At 58.9% G+C, this 20,774-nt stretch overlaps 1 protein-coding gene across 1 annotated transcript; it reads right to left on the minus strand.

The window, feature by feature from the left end:
- Window positions 1-647: 647 nt before the first annotated feature.
- On the minus strand, window positions 648-18,947 carry FOXK1 (forkhead box K1). The gene is made up of 9 exons (XM_049788598.1): window positions 18,451-18,947; window positions 9,700-9,885; window positions 4,497-4,653; window positions 4,241-4,387; window positions 3,717-3,910; window positions 3,009-3,175; window positions 2,633-2,917; window positions 2,108-2,332; window positions 648-1,857 (listed from the first exon to the last, which is right to left on the minus strand). The coding sequence occupies exons 1-9, from the start codon at window positions 18,945-18,947 to the stop codon at window positions 1,613-1,615; spliced, it is 2,103 nt and encodes a 700-aa protein (XP_049644555.1). The 3' UTR covers window positions 648-1,612.
- Window positions 18,948-20,774: the final 1,827 nt, after the last annotated feature.

Genomic DNA, 20,774 nt, shown 5'->3' on the forward strand with positions numbered 1-20,774 from the left:
TCGGGGTGCAGAGGGCAGCGGGTTGTAGTCACCTCCTGCCCTGGCCCAGCCACGTGTCATGCGGTTCCGTCCTAGCAGCACGTGTGAATAACTTATATTTTCTTATTAAATAATATTGCTCTGAGGGGTGGCATCATGGGACCACGGGACTGGTTTCCATGGAGAGCTAGGACTGGGAGATTCAGGGGGACACAGCCACCTGTGGATGAAGCTCCTGCTCGGGGCCTGCAGAGCCCCCACATCTCTTTCACACCCAGCAGCAGAACACTGGGAAGCATTTCCTTTTCTGCCCTATTCAATCCCTCCTGCTCCCAGGCTCCAACAGGAAGCATGCTCTGAAGGTGGGTCCCAGGGCACCTCCAAACCCTGACAGCAACCTGGGGCCTGCTTCTGCCTCTCCCCCATACTCAGTGCTCAACCCAGGAGGGCAAGAACCTATTGCCAGGCGCACCCTGTGGGGAGTTGCCTTAGACCCCAAACTCAAGCAGGTCCAGTGCTCAGAGGGGACAGCACAGACCCCAGATACCCTGGTCAGTGCGAGAGCGGCCTGCGGAGTCCCTGCCTGTGCTCCTGGGACCATCCTCCCATTCTCCACAGTGCTGATCCCCACGGCTACTGCAGATGCTTCCAGAAGGGCTAGTCTGTGAGTAGTTAGGCCCCAACCAACCATGGGCCCAATCCCCGCACCCCACAGTACGAAAAAAATGCAGGATGGGTGGAGAGAGACACTGGCCCCTAGCATTTTCTGTACCCCCTCCCCCCCAATGAAGAATGACAATGCCAAAGACCTTACACCCAGGTCCAGTCTTGCCCGCCACAGCTGCCTGCAGAAAGGGCTCGACCCTTCACCCCCACAATCGGGGAGCCAATCCTTCCTTTTGGAACTTAGGTCCAGCCGCTCTCCAGCCAGACTGCAGGTTCCCTTGGCTGCTGCCATCTGGAGCTCTATCACCTCCCAAGACCAAGACTGAGACACCCTCCCCAACCCCCCATCCCCAACCTTAGCACTGAGGCTCAGCCCCAGCTCCCTGAACACCCTCTAGCCTAATAGAGAAGCCAGGGGAACCCAGGAGTCATGGGAACTGCAGAGATGGTGCCCACAGCGCAATCAGCCAGAGCAGTGCCATGGTCTGGCTCAGCCCTGGACAGGCCTGTACCCAGCTCCCGCCTGGGCCCTCACCCTAACTTGAAGTTAACAGAGAGAGCAGCAGGGTGCCAGCCCATCCTTGAGACTCACCCTGAAAGGGCACAGCAAACCAAAGTCCAGATCAAAACCAGACACTTGGGTGCTCAGACGGGCAGGACCCCCGTGAATGCCATTGTCTCTGCTGTGGGCTTTTGGAACAGGGCAGCTGGGGCATTGCCACTGGGCACTGAGGCTGCCCCCACCCATTTGTCTGTCTGCCGGTGTGCTCCTGACAGAGGGTGCAGGCCGGGGACGGGGTAGGTGCCGACAAAGGATTTCCAGACGCACGGTGGCGCCTGAACTCTATGGTTTAGTTCAGAGCACAGCGGGCACGAGAGGCGAGGAGGGTGGCACTGGGGTGGGGAGCGTCGGTGCCCAGTGCTGTGTGTAGCTCCCATCCAGCTCTCGTCTTCAATGCCGCAGGTCTCACTCCCTGGAGCCTGGGGCCTGTGGGCTGCCCGCTGTGACAACTGCTGTCCCACCAGGTGCCTCCACACGTGATCGTTTCACCTCGGGCTCCCCAGTGGGTGAGGGGGCAGCAGTGCTGCTGACGATGGCGGGTGTGGCGGCAGCGGGCGGTTCCTCAGGGGCCACCTCACACACCTGCGTCACCACCACCGGCGTGGATGAGCTGGCCTGGGCTGCCAGGAGCTGCAGGGGGCTGGTGAGGGCTGCAAGGGAGGAGGCAGTTATGACACATGGCATGGCCAGGCCCAGGTTACTGCTGAGCTCCTGCCTCCCAGGGATGACCCACACACCCCCTCTTTGGGTTCTTCTGGGACTCCTCCAGTTGGTCAGGGAGACACCCAGGACTCCCCAGCAGGAACCAAAGGTGACACGTCCTAACCAATTCCCTTAGACGGAAGCTTCTAGCTTTGCTCTAGCTGCTGTGGGGACATTTGGGGATAGGCAGGGCCTTACCGTAGGCACTGCTGGCCACACTGCAGGTGGGCACCACATGCTTCCCATTCTGTGTAACAGCTCGCACAGGCAGGTGGTGCTGGCCAAGGTTCACGGGTGTGGCTGGCTGCAGGATGGCAACTGTGTGGCCGGGCATCCCTGGAGCCATCTGGCTGGCTACCGTCCGGATGACACGACTGGCCGCAGGGATGGTGGCAAAAGCGATGGTGGGCTTGTCGTCCAGGGCTGTGCAACATGACAAAGGAGTGTCGGGATTCTCACACTCCACGGCAAGGAGCAAACCCCAACAACCCGTGGATGTGACACCAGAGTGAGAGGCCTGGGCGACATTTCGGGGCCGAACCACACTTGTCATGGCCCATCAGGACTCACATACAGTTAGAGGATCCTTCCAAGTATTTGGGGGCCCAGAAAATCCATGTCCATGCACCCCTCCCCGCAAGTGCACAGTTCCAGGATAAATCCAGGAAGAACTACACAAATAACCCGCCTCCCCCAACCAGCCACCCTGTGCTGTCGTCTCACCTCTGCCCTCGCTGCCCAGATCTAGCACAGCTGTGCCCGAAGCCTCATGGGTGGCCCCCGGCGGGGCCTGGCTGGCTAGGATGTAACCGTTGGCGGAGTTGGCAGAGCTGGTGACAACCCTGAGCATGGTGACGGGGGGCGCCTGCTGCAGCAACTGGATGGCGTGGCCCGGGGCTGGCGGCCCCGTCACCACTGACGCTGGCATGTAGGCCACGGGCTTAGCCACCAAACCGGGTGGCCGAGGAGGGACAGCCATGATCACGGGCTGCGCACTAACAGGGGAACCTGTGGGAGGGGTAGGGAGAAATGGTGGCAGGGTCAGCGCCAACCCAGGAACCTGAGCCGCCGATGTGAGGCTCCGCCAATCTTAGCTTACCAGGTGCACTTTGGGAGCAGCGGTACTCGGGAACAGAAGCTAACTTGGACCCAAAGTCGGGGTCGTGCGGAATGGGAGAGCCCTCACGAGACAGGCACTCAGGCGTCTGCAAGCCACTAGATCGAGGGGACACGAGTCCAGGATGCGTGGGGGACGTTGGTGCACTCCTGGGCAGAGGGAGAGCAGATGGGCAAGTGACAGGGGAAGATACAGAGAGGGGGGTCCCCATACCCACAGCTGGTTCCTATGTCTAGAACTGAAACAATTCAGGGCAAGAGGTGACATAGGCCTGGCCTGGGCTCAAAGGGCGGCTCTAAGGGCACAGGGGAGAGCAGAGCAGGTTAGCAGCACAGTACTGCTTGACAGCTGCCTGTTAGGCTTGTCAGAATACCCATAGACACATGGTCAGCCCTGCTGGCCTCCATACAGCTCAGTGGCCCCATAGAGGCTCACCCCTGCACTCCACATAGAGTTTGAGAAGCTGAGAGCAGGAGACTGGATGCCTGGGGGGAGGGTCTCCTGTGCATATGACACTCCTGCCCTAGCCCACTGTGTCCTGCCTAGCCACTCCCTGGCCACAGCCTCTGAGATCCAGCCAGCTAATCTCTGACCTAGCCTAAGGTGACCCCCAATTTCCAGGGGACCCTGGACAAACGTGGGAACTGTCAGACTGACCCCTGGTTTCCAGGTCCCTGTCTGGGGGCTCACCTTGAGGACAGCGGGCCAAAGGGGGTACGAAAGCAAGAGACACCCCGCTGTCGGCGCTTCCGGAAGGCCTGCTCCACCAGCTTGGCCGCTGAGGCAGGGTCGATGCGCCAGAAGGAGCCCTTGCCTGGTTCCTCCTGCGAGCGCGGCACTTTGATGAAGTAGCGGTTGAGGGAGAGGTTATGCCGGATGGAATTCTGTGAGTGAGATGGACGCGGCCTCAGTAACAGCCCAGCCAGACCAGGGGTTTAAGGACAGGGCTACTTTGGGGGGGGGGGGGACGACCCAAGAGAGTGAGACTTGGCTGGTAACTCAGAGCCTGAGCTACAAGCCAGCTTAGCCCAGCCTGGTCACACTTATGGAGCTCAAACCTGGCACCAACCCAGAGACAGGTCCAAGGAGTAGAGAAGAATCCTGGCCTGACATGTAAAAGCTGTGGTCAGATGCCCGACCATCTCTCTCAGGAACCCGAAGTTCTTCCCTGGACTCCAATGGTCGCCTTCCCAACCCATGTCCCTTGGACACACCTGCCAGCCCTTGTCGGCTGTGCGGTAGTAAGGGTAATGCTTGGTGATGTGGGCGTAGATGCCGCTGAGGGTCAGCTGCCGCTCCTGGGCCGATGAGATGGCCTGGACAATGAGCTGCGCGTAGGAGTAGGGTGGCTTGGACTCGTCCTGTGGGCAGGGTGCAGGCACAGAGCAGCAGGGTCAGCCAGCGCCCATGGTGAGAAGGGGCCCACCCCCTCCCAGGCCCTGCAGGGGTGCTTCATAGGGAGGAGGTGACCTTAGGGCTGTCTCCCCCAGACGGGTCGGTGTGCTGTTCCGTTGCGGCCTTGGCGGCAAACTCAGCGGCCAGCTGCAGGTCGGAGGTCACATTCTGGACGAAGCGATAGCCAGAGGAGCCAGCCCCTCGGGGACTAGCAGGGCAGGAGTTGGGAACACTGTGGGGAGAATAGTGGGTGTGAAGGCAGCAGCCACTGAGGGTCAGCCCGAGGCTCTCTCAACCACATAGTGGCACTCAAAGACGGGCCTGGAGTCCTGAGCACTAGGGCTGGAGAAGTTTCTGGGCCAAGGAGCCCCACACAGGGAAGGGGCCCTAACCCCCGAGGTCAGGGCACCTTTGATTCTCCCTCTAATGGTGGGGCATCCCATTATCCTGGGTGGAGCCCACCAGGCCCCTTGGCCCGGGAAACTCCCTCTAACCCAACACTTTCCTTGTTTTGGGGCCCTACTTGGGAGGGCTCAGGGATTCTAGGCCATGTGGGGATCAAGGCAGTGTTGGGATTTGAAACAGCTGGAGGGCACTTGCGGCAAATGCTGTGACCCTGCACCTTACCCCAGCCCCCCAGTACTTTAAAGCTCAGTATCTAAGGAATGTAGCTGTTGTTTTCCACAGAGGAGACCCAAGCTGGGTAAACAAGGCCAAGCCCTGCCCTGGACGGTTCAACTGATGGTTGTGGGAGGAGGGAGAGAAGCTGACTTGGAGGTAATAAATCCTTCCCCTAGAGGAGATAATGCAGAGTATCTGGGGGGTGGGGGGAAGCACTTACTAGTTCCCACTTAGGGGCATCGCTGGCCTGGTCAGAAACTACTACAGGGTTTTTTTTTCTCTCTGCCACAGCCAGCAGAGTTCAGGGGTTACTCCTAGCACATTCTATCTCACATTACTCCTGGCTCTGTGCTCAAGAATCATCCCTGGGGGCCCGGAGAGATAGCACAGTGGTGTTTGCCTTGCAAGCAGCAGATCCAGGACCAAAGGTGGTTGGTTCGAATCCCGATGTCCCATATGGTCCCCCGTGCCTGCCAGGAGCTATTTCTGAGCAGCCAGCCAGGAGTAACCCCTGAGCACCGCAGGGTGTGGCCCAAAAACCAAAAAAAAAAAAAAAAAAAAAAAAAGAAGAAGAATCATACCTGACAGGCTTGGGGGACACAATGGGATGCCAGGGATTGAACCTGGGTGGGCCATTGCAAGGCAAACACCCTTCCCGCTGTGCTATGGTTCCAGTCCCTCCATCCTTTTAAAGTGGTAGCCATACGGGTACTTGGTAAAACCCATCCCTGATGGCTCTACCTTCAGATTTTCCTGTGTATGGAGAGCCAGGGTGCCCATGACACTCAGGGGGCAGGAGAGAAATTAAGCTAAGGATAGATGTCTGATATGATGGCTGGGGGTGGGGGGACCTAACAAAGGCAAAGGTGCAGTGCTGAGCTGGCCCTGGCACTAGGGGACACACTTGCCTCCCCACCTAGAATGCCACAGGACATTAGCACTTTCCTTTTTTATTTTCCCTCAGGCCATACTTGGCAGCAGTAGTAGTTATCTATGTTCAGAAAATACTCCTGGCAGGCTCCGGGGATACCGGGGATCGAACCCAAGTTGGCCACATGCAAATGCCAAACCTGCTGTGCTTATCACTTTGCCTGGACATTTGCTCTGACATGCTGCTTGCATGGGTGGGACAGGCTGTGAACCTGGGTCCCCGCTTGGGATTGTTTGTCTTTGGGGGTCCACCCAGCAATGCTCAGGGCTTAATTCTGGCTCTTCACTCAGGGATCACCCTTGGCAATGGTAAGGGGGGGGGGTCATAGGAGGATCAGGGATGGAACTAGGGTATGCTGCATGCAAGGTAAATGTTCTCCACACTGTGCTATGGTTCTGGCCAGGCCCCCCACCTTGTTGGTTTTCCCAGCCTTTGCTGAGGGCACTGGCCTCTGAAGTGGGAGTCGGGGGCAGTGACATGACCCAAGTCTCTTGTGGCACAGATGCTGGGCAGGAACAGACCATTGCTCAGCACCCAGATGGTCCACCAACCCCCTCCCCCCCCAGCCTGACCCACAGGTAGGCAGGCAGCCTCTAAAGGATACCAAGGGTCACAGCGCAGGCCTGGCTTGGGGGCAGACTGGGTAGGTGGGGCGAGAGGGCTCCAGGGGACCCAGGAACAAGGCTCCTACCAGCCTACACATCAGATCAGGCAGAAAAGGAGCAACCAGGCAAAAGAATAGGGCGCAGATTTATGCAGAGACAAAGCATTTGCAGGATTGGGACCTCCACCCAAGCTCCTGCTGCGGGGGGGTGGGGGTGGGGGGTGAGGCTCAGACCCTCTGCCTCTCCCTCACCCTGGGTCCCCCCCCCACATGTGATCAGACTCCCCCACCCAGCACAAATCTGTCCCCAGCACCCCATTCTGCTCTCATTTCAGCAAGGCTCTGGAAACTGAGGCTTTGGGGGCACTTTTGGAAAACTCATAAAACCCAGAAGCGAAGCAAGGGCTTTCCTGCCTGCTGGGCTCCAGGCATTCTCTGGCTACAGAATCAGGGGTAGGGAAGGAAAAGGAATCAAACCCCACCCTGGGCCTGAGAAAGAAAGAAACTGGGGAGCCCCCCAATCCTGTTCCACCGTAAGTCTCCGCCCACATGAGGGCGGAGACTGCGCCGGCCAATGAGGAGGTCGCAGCGCGTGCGCACCAAATTAGGCAGGCCGGGCGGGCGGGGCGCCCAGGAGAGAGAGGAAAGAGCGTGTTTGTAAACAGGGGCCCCTCCCCTCCCACCCCCAGGCCCCCAGGCCCAGGGGGCAAGCTCCTGAATTCCATTCCGCAGGGCTGAGCTCACAGGCTTAAAGGCAGCTCTCCCCTGGGGGGGGATGGGACAGGGAGAAGTGAAGAGGGAAAGGGAAGAGGAGGAGGAAGAGGAGGAGGAGGAGGGAGGGATACCAGGAGAAGGGGAGGGGGGGGGAAGGGTGGAGGGGGAGGGGACTGGAATCAGATTAGGCCCAGGGGCCAGAGAGAGAGAGAGAAAGAGAGAGCGTAGCAGGGAGGGCATTTGTTTTGCACTCAGCCATGTGAGGTTAGATCCCAGGCATCCCATAGGGGTCTCCCAGCACTGCCATTAATGACCCCAGTGCACGCTGGTTGCGTCCCAATACAAAACGAAACAACCTTACTAGGCCCAGCCACCAGGGCCCAGTATGCCCATCAGCCTGGTTTAGCTCACACGTCCAACTGTGGCCCACCATTCCCTAGTTAACACTAGGCTCCTCATAGCCCCGCAGCAGGGCTGGTCTGGTCAAAGTGCCCCTTAGGCCTCCAAAGGTCCCACTTCAGACGCTGAGCCTGGAGGGGGCAGGGCAGGGAGGCTCCCAGGACCTTGGAAGGCTCTGGAAGCAGCTTCAATCTCCAGGCTCTCCTGTGACACCTCCACCCCACCCCTGAGTCATCAACAGCAGCCAAGAGGGAGGATCGGCTGTGGGTCCTCCTGCCCACTGCTGTCCTGGATGCCCCCTCTCTGGCACTCGGAAGGGGGCTCTAGATAACAAGGTGCACAGGCATCATCTCCCCCGGGATGCAGCTGCGAGTTGTACAGGAAGCACCCCCGAAAGAATACCCTGCCTGCCCAGCACCCTGGCCATGAAACATTCTGGTGTCATGCTCATGGCTGGCTATCTCCCATTTGTACACCATGCTGTGTCTCATATCCATGGAACATTCCGAATGTTCCACCCATGGAATATTTCGGGTGACTCTTGTTTGTTTATAGGTCATTCGTTCATGTCTTACCTCCCTGGACCAATCTCTTACCCTTATTCACCACCATGTGAAGGCACAGCCTTAGAACATATGGGCCTGTCCCAAGCTCTTCCCCTGGAGAGTTGGAACCCCAGAGCCGTATACACATTGTTTCATGACACCTGGTTGTCCCGGGGAAGCAGCAGTATTTGGACCCCCCCCCCCCACTTCCCCTTCCCTATTGCACCACCCAGCTTGAAGCCAGAAAGAAAGGGGGACCTTCTTCAGCCAGGCATTGGGTGAGGCTCTAAGCAGACTGCAAGGGGCCTGGGTTCCTGTGGGTTCTTCATTGGAAGAGAATGTGGGACCTCAAGATCTTGAGACCCTGTGTGTGTGGGGTGTCTCTGAGGCCAAGTCATCTGCAACACCAAGACAAGCCTCAATACATACATGGGAGAAGGCACCTACCATGCCAAGGGCCCGACTTGTTCAGGGTGACACACAATGGGTATAGGTGGATGGTGGCCTCAGAGGTGGGGCTCCCACCCTGGGTCCCCAGTGAGGCCGAAGCACTGCCAGTGTGTGTGTGTTCTTTCCAGTCTGAGTTCTGAAGTGGGTGTCACAGGATGGCGCCATAAGCACCACCTGCAGACAGGGTTGGGTCAGAAGCTTCCAGAACTTTCCCTTCTTCCCCATGGGGGCAACTGGTTACCTCCACTTTCCACTTTAGAGAACAACTGGCAGTCCAACCAGCCCTGGGTATTCAAACTTTCCTGCTATCTTTTTTTGTTTTGTTTTGTTTTGGGACCACACCCGGCAACGCTCAGGGGTTACTGCTAACACTGCACTCAGAAATCACTGCTGGCAGACTCTTGAGACCATATGGGATGCTGGGGATTGATGCCGGGTAGACTGCATGCAAGTCCCCTTTCCTGCTGTTTTTTTTTTTTTTTGGTTTTTGGGCCACACCCAGTAATACTCAGGGGTTACTCCTGGCTATGTGCTCAGAAGTTGCTCCTGGCTCGGGGGACCATATGGGACACCGGGGGATCGAACCGCGGTCCGTCCAAGGCTAGCGCAGGCAAGGCAGGCACCTTACCTTTAGCGCCACCGCCCGGCCCCCTTTCCTGCTGTTTTGACTTGACTCTTTTTGGTTTGGGAATCACATCGGATGGTGCTCTGAGGTATCAGGGGCAGACCAGGGCTTCTGCAGGCAAAGCAGGTGTCCAGTCCCTCGGTCCCTGCACATCTGTGATCAGTTTAGGGGCCACAACTGGTATTCAGGGGTCATTCCTGGTGGTGCTTTGGATTTACACCTGGATCTGCACTCAGGTCACTTGTGACAGTGCTCAGGGCACCATATGGGATACCTGGGATCCACCAATGTGGATCCTGATGCGCCCTTGGGGGGTCAACCGCAGGGTCACCCCTTCCCAGTTGGGCCTGGTGCACACTCGACTATTATAAGGAGCCCAGACGCCTCACCTGATGGTGCCAGTTGGGGAAGGGACAGGGCTGACGAGGGTCCGGAGGTCCGGCTCCGGGATGTGGATCTTCAGCGGGGAGATGTGTGGGTATAGTGGGCGCAGAGGGGACATCGGGGCCTCCTCCTGGGGCAGCAGCGACGTGAACTGGACCTTGATGGCCGTGCTCGGGAAGCGGAAAGTGCACCTGCAGGGAGGATCAGTGGTCAGTGCAGCAAGGGCAGGGTCTGGTGGCCATGGGGGCGGGGCCATGACAGGAAGTTGGGGCGGCCCAGAGGGGTGGGGATGGGGACAAGAAATGTAGGGACAGGGCCCAAAGGGGCAGGAACAGAAGGGATAGGATGTGAGTTGGGAACTGGGGACCCGGGAACCCCAGGAAGCAGCCCCTTGACCTAGGCTCTGGAATGTTCGCTCTAGCAATGGCCCAGGCAGGCAGACATGTTCCTTCCGGTCCATGTTAAATAGCCATGCATCTAACATAATCTCCCAGACACCCCTAAAGGGCAGTATGGTCACCCTGCCACCACCACCTTCCAGCACTCAAAGGTACTGGCAGCTCACAGGAGAACTCCTTTTAGGCTCTAGAATGGATTATCTCAGGGCACCTACCCCTTGGCACAGACATGACATGACTGGGCCTGTCCAGGAAGCCCTAGCTGCCGCTCCACTCAAGAGTCCGGCTTTGGGGAAATACTGCCAGCTGCCACCACAGCCCCCCACTTGGAGCTGTTTTTACAAAACAAGCTGAAGAGCAGGTCCAGACGGGTTCTAAAATCACAGCCCATGGGCATCCTGCCAGCAGTGCCCGCTGGCCAGCACTTCTCCATGCCCGGCTGCAGTGCCCCGGTGCCCGATGGCCACTAACCATGCAGGGAACAGGAGCCTTCCCTGAGGCCCCATCCCCTGTCCACGGGGACCTGACTGGGTGCATCCCCTGCCACAGCTGTGAGTTGCTGCCAGTCTCAGCCCCTCGGCTCTATTCAAACTCCATCATCTGCTGTCACTCAGGATAGGCTGCTGTGGACACCAAATAATAGGTAATGGGGGCTGGGAGCAGAGAGTGTGTCCCCCCCACCTGTCCTCCTGGACTACAGGACAACAGGGGTGCAGGGGAGAAAGAACTGATGGTCACATCTGCCCCAGAAATCCCAAAGTCCAGAGCAGGTCTGGTCAGCTGAGGAACCATCCCAGGGATAGGCAAGGCAGGGACGAGGCGGAGAAGCCACACCAGCCATTTCCCCCTGTGCCTTATCCCTGCCTACACCTGGGCAATCCGCCCAAGAATGAAGCCCTGGGGCTGAGTGGCTGTGCATCACAGCCAGGGCACAGGCAGAGGGGCGGGCACAGCTGCCCCCAGGAACTCTCCTCTGCTCTCCAGGTTCAGGCAGCTATAAAGACAGAAGAGCTCAGGGTTCGGTTCTGGGAAGCTAAGAGCCTGCCCAGAGCTTTCAGCTCAATCCCCAGGACCACTCAAGGAAAGCTCTGTCCTTCCAAGTGAGAGCAGTCATTTGTCAGACACAGGGATAGGATAGTCTATGACCAGCCTCAAGGATGCCAACCAAATCCAGATCCTTCATTCTGATCCAGCCATCCTTCCAGGGACAAACTCAGAGCCAGGCCCCGCCCACCCACCTGGAGCCCCGCCCACCCACTCCCTAAGGAGTCAAAAGAGGTTGAAGGGCGCAGAGGACCCTCCTTGCTGGTGAGCACAGCCAGAAGTGCTCAAAACCCCCCAGAAAGAGCAGGCACAAGGCAGGGCCCTCGGAAACCCCAGTGTGCGGGGGTGGCAGCACCCATGTGCGGGGTTCCCGAATTTCTGGGGGGCCCAAATGCCCTGGTGTGAGGTAGAAACTAAAACTGAGTCAGACAGGTCTACACACGAGGCATGGGGGTGAGTGGGACCCACTCCCATTTCCCCTGCAGATGGCTCCTGGGAAGGGACAGAACTCCAGGGCAGGATGGGCATATGTCCGTCCACCTGCCGGGACGTCTCACCCAGACTGAGCAGCCTGTGTCCCTCGAAATACCTGCCTTTGTGTGCATGAGAACCCACAAACCTTACCGTGGGGCTCCCGAACCTGTCCAGGGCTAGCTCAGTGCAGTGACTGAGGTCTGTCTGAAGGAGCCCACTGGGTGTGTGACCCTTTGTCCCACACGCAGTCTCGGGCACAGGTGCCCGCTGTGCAGGGAGAAGGCAGGATACACCTTCATGGGGGCAAGGTGCAAACAGTGGGTTATGGGGACAGAACAGGGTGCATGATGGGCCCTCTGGGAAGCATCTGATCCCTTCCCTTCACCCTGTACCTCTCTGAGCCCGTTAAGGGGCTTCCCAAAATGGTCTTTTCCTGCCCCCCCCCCCTGCTCCCAGAGTCAGAGTGGACCACAGTGCTCTGCCTCTCCCAGGAGGGAGGGAGGGTGTGGCCTCTGCGATCTAGGCCCCTGGGAGAAGCAAGAGCACCCTGGAGCACCTCGATGGCAACCAGATTGTTTGCAGAGCAACAGGGCAGAGCAGAGGGGAAAGATCTTTTCTGGGCTCCAGCTCCCCAGGGTACATTCCCCGACCCAGGAAACCAGGAAGAGGCCCTGAGTTAACCCCTCCCTGGCCACCAGCCCAGGGTTATGCTGGCTCTGCCCCCTCCACCCCAGGAAACATTTGAACCACAGCAAGTAAGAGCAGGCGAGTCCACTGGACCCGCAGCTGCACCTCTGTGAGAACTCCCAAGTGTAGGGATGTTGGGTTGAGTCTCTCGGGTCATAAAAATCATGGACACAGAGTCATTGGGACCATGTTAGCAAGTCATTGGGACCACTGTTAGCTCATCCTCCCTCCCTCTCCAGGGCCTGTGCTTCCAGGCAGCTTCACCCAAACCCCTCCCGGCCCCAGCACTCATTTCACCTCTGAAAACACTCGCCTCACACCTACACATGCCCATCTTATCCGTGCATATTCATTCCTGAACTCAGCTCCACACACTCCTGCCTCACCACTGTACACACCCCTCTCATCCCTGCACACTCATCCACTTCTGCCTCACCCTTGCAACTCACCCCACACTCCTGCCTCACCCTTGCACACATCCCTCTTATCCCTGCACACTCACCTAGCAGATGCCCCTCTCACCCCTGCAGACATCCCTCTGTCCCTGGCTGTCTCCCAGGCCTGTCCATGCATGGTGTTGAATGGGGTGGTGGGAAGGGCAGCTAGAGATCTGGTCCGGAGTGGCTGGGAGCCAAGCACACGCCCCCGGGGCAGTCACTCAATCCTCTCCACACCCTCTGGGACTCCGCCCACAGCTGTCACTGTCAAAACCCACCCCGCCCTCCCCACCCTCCTAGCCACCATCAGTGAGCACCAAGTGTCCAGCACTGATGGTAGGGTGAAGGGTAGCCCTTCACAGCCCCAGCCCAGAAGTCCCAAGACCCTCTACTGGGTCCAACAACAAACAGGCTCACATTGTCTCGGGTACTGGGGGACCCCAGAAAGTGTTCCACACTGTTGCGGCAGCTGCATCACTCTCTGTACCCAGCTCACACGTTGTTTTTTGGACACAGGCTCACTGTCCTGGCGACTGCTGCCCCACAGTCTTGAGCACTGGTGATCGAGCACGAACCTTAAAGCCCTGAGCAGGTACACACTCCCAGCAGAGAGCCTGGTGAAGCATCCCGGTGACCTCTGGAAGGGAGTACTGGGGGCCCAGCTCCCCTGTGCTCCAGCTCACAGGGCTGAACCCCAATTCCCTGCTTTCGAGCAAGATGAGTTGACAGGCACCAAAGCAGTGGCCCCTGGATCACAGGACCCCCACCTTGCTGCAGGCAGACCTCTGTACCTCAAAGGACCAGGAATAGGGGCTTCCTAGCACCCCAAAGGACCAAGAGTAGGGGATCCCTAGCACCCCAAAGTGGGCAGGAACCATGAGGAAGAACAGACACAGAAGTGGGGGGACAGTGGGTGGCCATGTTCCCTTGGATCAGCAGAGCTGGCTTGTGGGGCCTTTGTGTGAAGGCGTCACAAACACAAATGTACACACAAACACGTTCCCAATGCACAAACACCAGCTCATAAGCTCAGACATGTACCACTCACACATGCCCCACACAACCTGACACACACCTGCTGCTTGCCTTTTGCATGCAGAAGGACAGTGGTTTGAATCCCAGCATCCCATATGGTCCCCCCGAGCCTGCCAGGAGCGATTTCTGAACGTAGAGCCAGGAGTAGCCCCTGAGCACTACCGGGTGTGACCCAAAAACAAATAAACAAACAAAAAAGAGTTGGCTGTCATAATACCCCTGTCCTGTCCTGGCCATAACTGCCCTCACCTCTGTAGTACCTGCTGGCCAGTGGGCCTCTGCAACAGGAAGTACTTGTTCTCTGGGATCCCAGGCCCACCCACACCCTAGAACTTGTGTGTGGAGTCATTGGAGTGGTGGTCATTCCACCAGAAGCCCGTGGAAAAGCGGCCAGTGGGGAGCTCCCAGAAGCTCTCAGATTCTAGGGGTCAGACCCACAGAGACCAAAGCCAGGTCTGCTCCAGAACACTGAGCTGCATCTGCTCTCCTTAGGGCCAGTGCTGGAATCCTGGCCACCAAGAATGGCTGCAGGGTTGTGGGGCTGGGGATCTGCCATCAAGTCATTGACTACCCTGGGCCAGTTGCAAGCTCAGAACAGCAAGGCAAATCTCAGAACTCTGGGCCGGAGAGATAGCATGGAGGTAAGGCATTTGCCTTGCATGCAGAAGGTCAGTGGTTCGAATCCTGGCATCCCATATGGTTCCCCAAGCCTGCCAGAGAGATTTCTGAGCATAGAGCCAGGAGTAACCCCTGAGTGCTGCCGTGTGTGACCCAAAAACAAACAAACAAAAACAGAACAAAACAAAACAAAAATCTCAGAAATCTGAAGCATCTGACTCTGGGGCATTTCCTCCAGCAGCCTTGAGCTCGCCCAGTTCACTCCAGCATCACAGGTGCATCTTCCAGGAACCCATGGAGCCTGGGCATGGTTTGGAGGGGATGGGCTTAACCTGGTCACAGGGATGAACTCAGGGATTTGGAGCCATCCCCTTTGGAGCCAATCAGGAGCAATACCCAAAATTGCCCCATGCCCCATCCCCACCTGCACAGGAAAGCCTGGGAGCAGCATCCTGCCAACCCTGTGCCCGCCCCAGCTAGAGTCCTCCTCCAGCTGTTTTTCCAGGTCAGGAGCACCTTTAATTCTGTGCGTGCTGGCTCTGCTCACTCCAATGACTCCCCCACTCAAGTTCTAGGGTGTGGGTGGGCTTGAGATTCCAGAGAACATATAATTTCTGTTGCAGAGGCCCACTGGCCAGCAGGTACTACAGAGGTGAGGGCAGTTATGGGCAGGCCAGGCCAGGGGTATTATGACAGCCAACTCTTTTTTTGTTTTGTTTTTTGTTTGTTTTGGGTCACACCTGGCAGTGCTCAAGGGACCATATGGGATGCCAGGATTCAAACCATTGTCTTTCTGCATGCAAGGCAAACCCACTACCTCCATGCTATCTCTCGGGCCCCGACAGCCATCTCTTGGCTGCACCCACAACCCCACAATTCCCCACCCAGGATGCCATGATCCCTCCACCATTCCTACTTGCCCCATCATTCCAGAGAACACAGAACTGAGAGCGGTGTGGAGCCTGACTGCAGCTTGAGGGACTGATGGGAGGGCCAGGTAGGCCCCTTGGGTGTCAGTGAGAGTAGTCCAGTTGGAATGGGCTCGCAGGGGGAGCACTGGCACAAGCTCCTGAGTGGACACAGTGTCCAGGAGAAGCACATAGCCGGAGAGGCTGGGGATACCCATTCCCCACATCTGGTGGCAAAGAGGGGGAATAGTGTCCCAAGGTTCGAGGATAAGACCGTCCTTATGGACAGGGACAGAACCCAAGACACGAGGCAGCTGGGCAAAGCTGGCTGGAATTGGGGGCTGCAGGGCACTTTCTGTCCAGGCCTGTTTCAGCTGCCCCTTAACTACAGTGAGGACCCATGTCCCTGAGGCAAAGGTGAGGAGATGTCTATGGGCCATGCAGGACCCCCTGCCCTGGCCCCAAAGCAAACATACTGCAAAGGGACAAAGTGGAAACACAAGAAGAGCCTCTGGGGGATCCAGTAAAGCAAGGAGGGGATGCTCCGTACACTCAGGGGCACCACCACTGCTGCCCAACTCCTACCTAAGGCCTCAGCTCGGAGGAAACGGGCACAGGGTGCAAGTGGGGTGGGTGGGTGCTGCTGAATGGGCCTGCTGAATACACTACCCAGACCAGCACCCCACACACACACACACACTCAGGGCCTGAAGGTGTGTAATGGAGACAGGGCAAAGTGCGTGGCCCTCATGAGCTTCACACAAGCTGTGTGCTGTAAATCCATGTGTACCAGCTCATGTGCTCAGGGCTGCAGTGTACCTGTGGTCTGTGTGTGGCTGTGGTTCCATGTGTGCCCATAGTTCTGTATGTGCCTGTGGTTCCATGTGCCCATGGTTTGTATGTACCCATGGTTTTGTGTGTGCCTGTGGTCCATGGATGCATGTGGTTCCATGTACCCGTGGTCCATACGTGCCTGTGGTTCCATATGCCCATGGTTCCATGTGTCCATATGTGTCCATAGTTCGTGTGCCCACCATGTTCCACATGTACCCACGGTTCTCTGTCCATGATTCTTTGTGTTGCCAAAGCTCCAAGTGTACCACTGACCCTGTGGGCAGGATTATACAGCATGAGGCTCTTTAGCACCCTGGCCCAGCACTTGCCAGGACTGAGGAGCGACTGAGGCAGGTCTCGGCCCACATGTCCCCAAAGGGCCCTGGCAACTCAGATGCAGTACCTGAGTGGCAGGTCCTTGGATGGACGCCATTACCGGCACCTCCTCACACAAAAGCAGCCCCGATTATGTCATGGTCCCGTGGTGCTGGGTCCACAAGTCAATAGTCTCCCAGAGGGAGATACTGATCCTGTCTATACTCCAGGCCTCAGAATAGCACAATGGACTTCCTTACCAGTCTCCAATGCCCAGGTACTCTGGGCTTTTTCCTGCAGGCGCAAAACCTGGAGGGAACTGCACCTGTACCCACCCTGCACTCTCAGAGCACACCGTGCCACACACTTCTGCTGCCCACGGACACATTGGGGGCGGGACCACCTTTTGGGCATTGCCTAGAGACAACCATGCTAGTCCAATATGACTCTACTTTTGCAATGTGAACCAGAGCTACAGAATCAGGGGGCTGGAGAGATAGCATGGAGGTAGGGCATTTGCCTTGTATGCAGAAAGACGGTGGTTTGAATCCTGGCATTCCCATATGGTCCCCTGAGGCTGCCAAGAGCAATTTCTGAGCGTAGAGCCAGGAGTAACCTCTGAGCACTGCCGGGTGTGACCCCAAAACAAAAAATAAATAAATAAATAAATAACAGAATCAGGAGGAGGAACCAGATACTCAACCAACCCCACTCAGATGCCAGGAGCAGAGGACAGGCATCCATGGGGCAGGCGTGGGAACTGGGTTCCAGGTGTGAAGAGGCTCAGGACCAGGTGAGGATGGATCTGAATCAGCACCACCGCGATCAATAGAAAGACCAAAGGGAAGTGAGTGAAATCACCTCTTTCACCACACCCCAAACGGCAGCATCTAGGCAGGGCAGAACCCCCCACTCTCCACTGGGGTTCTCCAACTGTTGGGCCTTGCTTGGAAACACACACAAGGCAAAGCATAGGGTCAGGGGCTCCCCTGGGCTCTGGATAAGGCCCCGGGTGGCAGAGCCCCCAAAGTATTCCACAAACAGGGCACTGCCAACCACCAGGCTACATCTTCACTGAACCTGGACACAGAACTGTGTGCATGTCATAGCTCAGGTCTAGTGGGCCAGGCCTGGGCCAGATATCCTGAAAGCAGGGTCCAGGAGGGGTGGGCTGGGGTAGGGATGGACCATGGGGCGGGGAGCCTAATGGGGAGCAGACACAGATGGACAGACGCCTCCACACCTCTGAAACGGGCATTGCACTCTGGGAAGGGAGCCATGGGGACAGTGGGGGGGGACAGTCGTGGAGCCGTGGGGACAGAAAAGGGCTGTCCCCCCCGGGGATGCAGCGTCTGCCTAGGGCACCCCTAGGCCCCAGCGGTGCAGCAGGTGAGCTGGGTGAGGCGGGCAGGGGCTGCCTGGGCGAACACACCCACTAGAAAAAGAAAGTGCTGGGAGGAAATGAGCAATTAAGCAGGTTCCAAGCAGGGATCCTGGGAAGGCCAGGAGGCGGGTGGGTGGCAAGCGAGGGTGGCAGCTGTGGAACCCCCACGCCCTGCAGTGCACCCCAGGTCCTTGTACCCCCCAGATCCCTCTGAAGCAAGCCCCCAACACTGAGTGACCCCAATGCACTCCTGATGCGGCTCCCCGTGCCAGGAAGGAGACGGGGAGCTGGGAAACCCCAACCTTAGTCCTGTGAACAAACCAGGGCAGAGAACAAACGGAGGTGGGGTGTGTGTGTGGAAGGGAGGGAGGGCGTGACCCTCAGGATGGCCCAGGCAGGCGGGGGGTTGGTGGTAGAGGGGAGGGAGGTCACGCGCGCGGTGACCAGGAAGCCCCCAGGCGGGAGGGTCCCAGGGTGCATCACCCCGGGGGGTGGCCCTTAAAATCGGGGTGACCCCGAGTTCCGAGCCAGAGCCTAGTGTGTTGGGGGGGGCAAGGGATGCCCAACCCGGGGCGGCGGGCAGGGAGGGGTGCGCAGAGCAGGCCCCGGGCGCGACACTCACTGTTTGGGGAGGCGCAGCGCGGGCGCCCCGCGCCGCTGGAAGGCCCCGTCCACGAACACGCCGTTCTTGCCCAGGCAGCGCAGGTAGAAGTGCGGCTCCTGGAAGCTGAGCTGCAGGTGGCGCCGCGAGATGAAGCTGGACAGGCCCATGCTCAGGTCCACGGAGCCCTGCGACGAGTTGCGGCCGATGGTGACGCTGGGCTGGCGCATGAGGAACTCGAACTCGCGGCCCTCCAGGCGCGCCAGCACGGGCCCCGGGCTCCGGCGCACGGACGCGGCGGCCGCGGCCACCAGGGCGTCCCCCGCCGCGCCCCCGGGGCCCCCCGAGTCCCCCGCGATCGCGCCGGGCGGCGGGGGCGGCGGCGGCGGGGGCTGCGCGGGCGGCGGCGGCGGCGGCGACGGCGGCGGCGCGGCGGGGGCGCAGGGCGCGGGGCTGCAGGGCGCCGAGCGCAGCGCCAGGAGGGCGCGGGCCCCGCTGTCCTCGCCGACTTCGGCCATGTTCGCGCAGCTCCGGGCGGCTCCGGCGGGCGCGGGGCGGGGCGGGGCGCGGGCCCGGCTGCGCGGCGTCCCGGGCTGGATCGCCGGAGCGGAGCGCAGCGGCGCTCCCGTTAGCCCGCCGGGGCTCGCCGGGGCTCGGACGGGCTCGCCGGGGAGCGCAGGAAAGGGTTCTGGCAAGCAGGTTCTCCGGGGGCTCGCTGGGCGGGCTCAAGGCTCATCGAGGGCGCTTCAAGACAAGAAGGGGATTCGGGGGGGATTCAGACTCGCCGGGGCTGCAGGGACTCCATCCAAGCTCGCCAGGGCGCAAAAGAGGGTGCGGGGGACTCCATCCAGGCTCGCTGAGGCCAAAGACAGGGTGCTGGGGACGCAGGCTCCCTGGGGCTGCAAGGGCTCATCTGGGGGGTTCAAGAGCTTCTTGGGCCTCGTCGGGGGGTCAGGCTCGCCCCGGCACAAGAAGAGGCGCGAGGGGCGCATGGACTTCACCATGCATGCAGGGCGCGAAGCTCAACCCTTGCACGCTGGACACAGGTGCATGGTCTCTTCGGGCAGGGGACCTCTTGGAAAGTCTGGAGGGGCAGGCCGAGGTGTATGGGGTTCACCTCAAAGGGGTTCTTTGGAGATTCAAGGATCCCTTGCCCCAGGCCCGGGCCTTCTTTGGAGCTGGGGTGGACAGTGTCTCCCAAACCCTCCCCGCCCTGGGCTTGTCTGGTCCTAGCCTCACCCCAAGGTGAGCGGTCATTTCTTCCATTCGGGGTTTCCTACAGCACGATGGGGTGCTGGGCGCCCTGGGTGTGTGTGTGTTTCCTAGAGGCAGTTTTGGGGATTGGTGGGGAAATTCTGGAATTGGCCCCGGCCTCCCGAGCGCCCCGCCTCCCAGAGGGCTGACAGGGCTCTTCAAGGTAGCATGGGTGTCCCCCTGGTTTGGACGGTCACACTTGGTTGCAGGTTCCTTTCTGGGGAACGATCTGAATAGCAGGGGAAGGTTCGTGCATGAGGAGCAGAACCTCGGGGTGTTCTGCTCCAGGCTTACCCCACACAGTGTCACCTGACATGTCCAGGTGTGCTGGTGGGCGCAGCGTGGGTCTGGGCTGGATTCACCTGTGTACACGTCTTGGTGGGTGCAGAAGGGTAGGGCTGACAGTCATTACAGGCCCGGGTGGGGTCTACTTGTGTCCCACTCATTCCAAGCAGTTGGAAGGGCCTGCTATTACCTCCCAATAGACTGTACTGCCCAAACTGCCCCCCCCCCACCACGGAAACAAGATTGGGGCCACCGTCCATAAACCCTGGGCTCAGGGCTGAGCAATAGCATAGTGGAGTAGATGTTTGCCTTGTATCTGCTGACCCAGGTTCCATCCCTGGAGTCACATAGAGTCCCAGGAATCTGCTAGGAGGGATTCCTGCCTGCAGAGCCAGGAGTGAGCCTTGAACACTGCTAGGTGTAGCCACAAACATACCAACTAAGCCCCCTGGGGCCTTACTGAGCTCCACACAGTTCTCCTGGGGGTGTCACAGGACAGACTACTCCCCACCCCACCTTGTTCTGGCCTAGACACAGGCAGGCAGAGGGGCTCAAATTTAGCCGCTAAATGCTCCACCCAGAGCTGGAGCCCTTGAGAAAGGCAATGAAGGACAGGGACTCTCATCCTTCCCCTTCCTCCTCCTGCTGGCTGCTTCCCAGAGCTGCCATGTCTCCGAGACCTTCCTGTGACACTGCTCCTAGGGACTGTGGCTGGGACAGTCACGCTGGAAGTGCTCCCAGGAGGAGACCCAGCACCCCCTTCCCCTCTGCTCAGAGCACAGTGCACCCCCAAGGCCCCACATGAG

Source organism: Suncus etruscus, chromosome 15 (genome assembly GCF_024139225.1).
Source record: "Suncus etruscus isolate mSunEtr1 chromosome 15, mSunEtr1.pri.cur, whole genome shotgun sequence".
NCBI lineage: Eukaryota > Metazoa > Chordata > Mammalia > Eulipotyphla > Soricidae > Suncus > Suncus etruscus.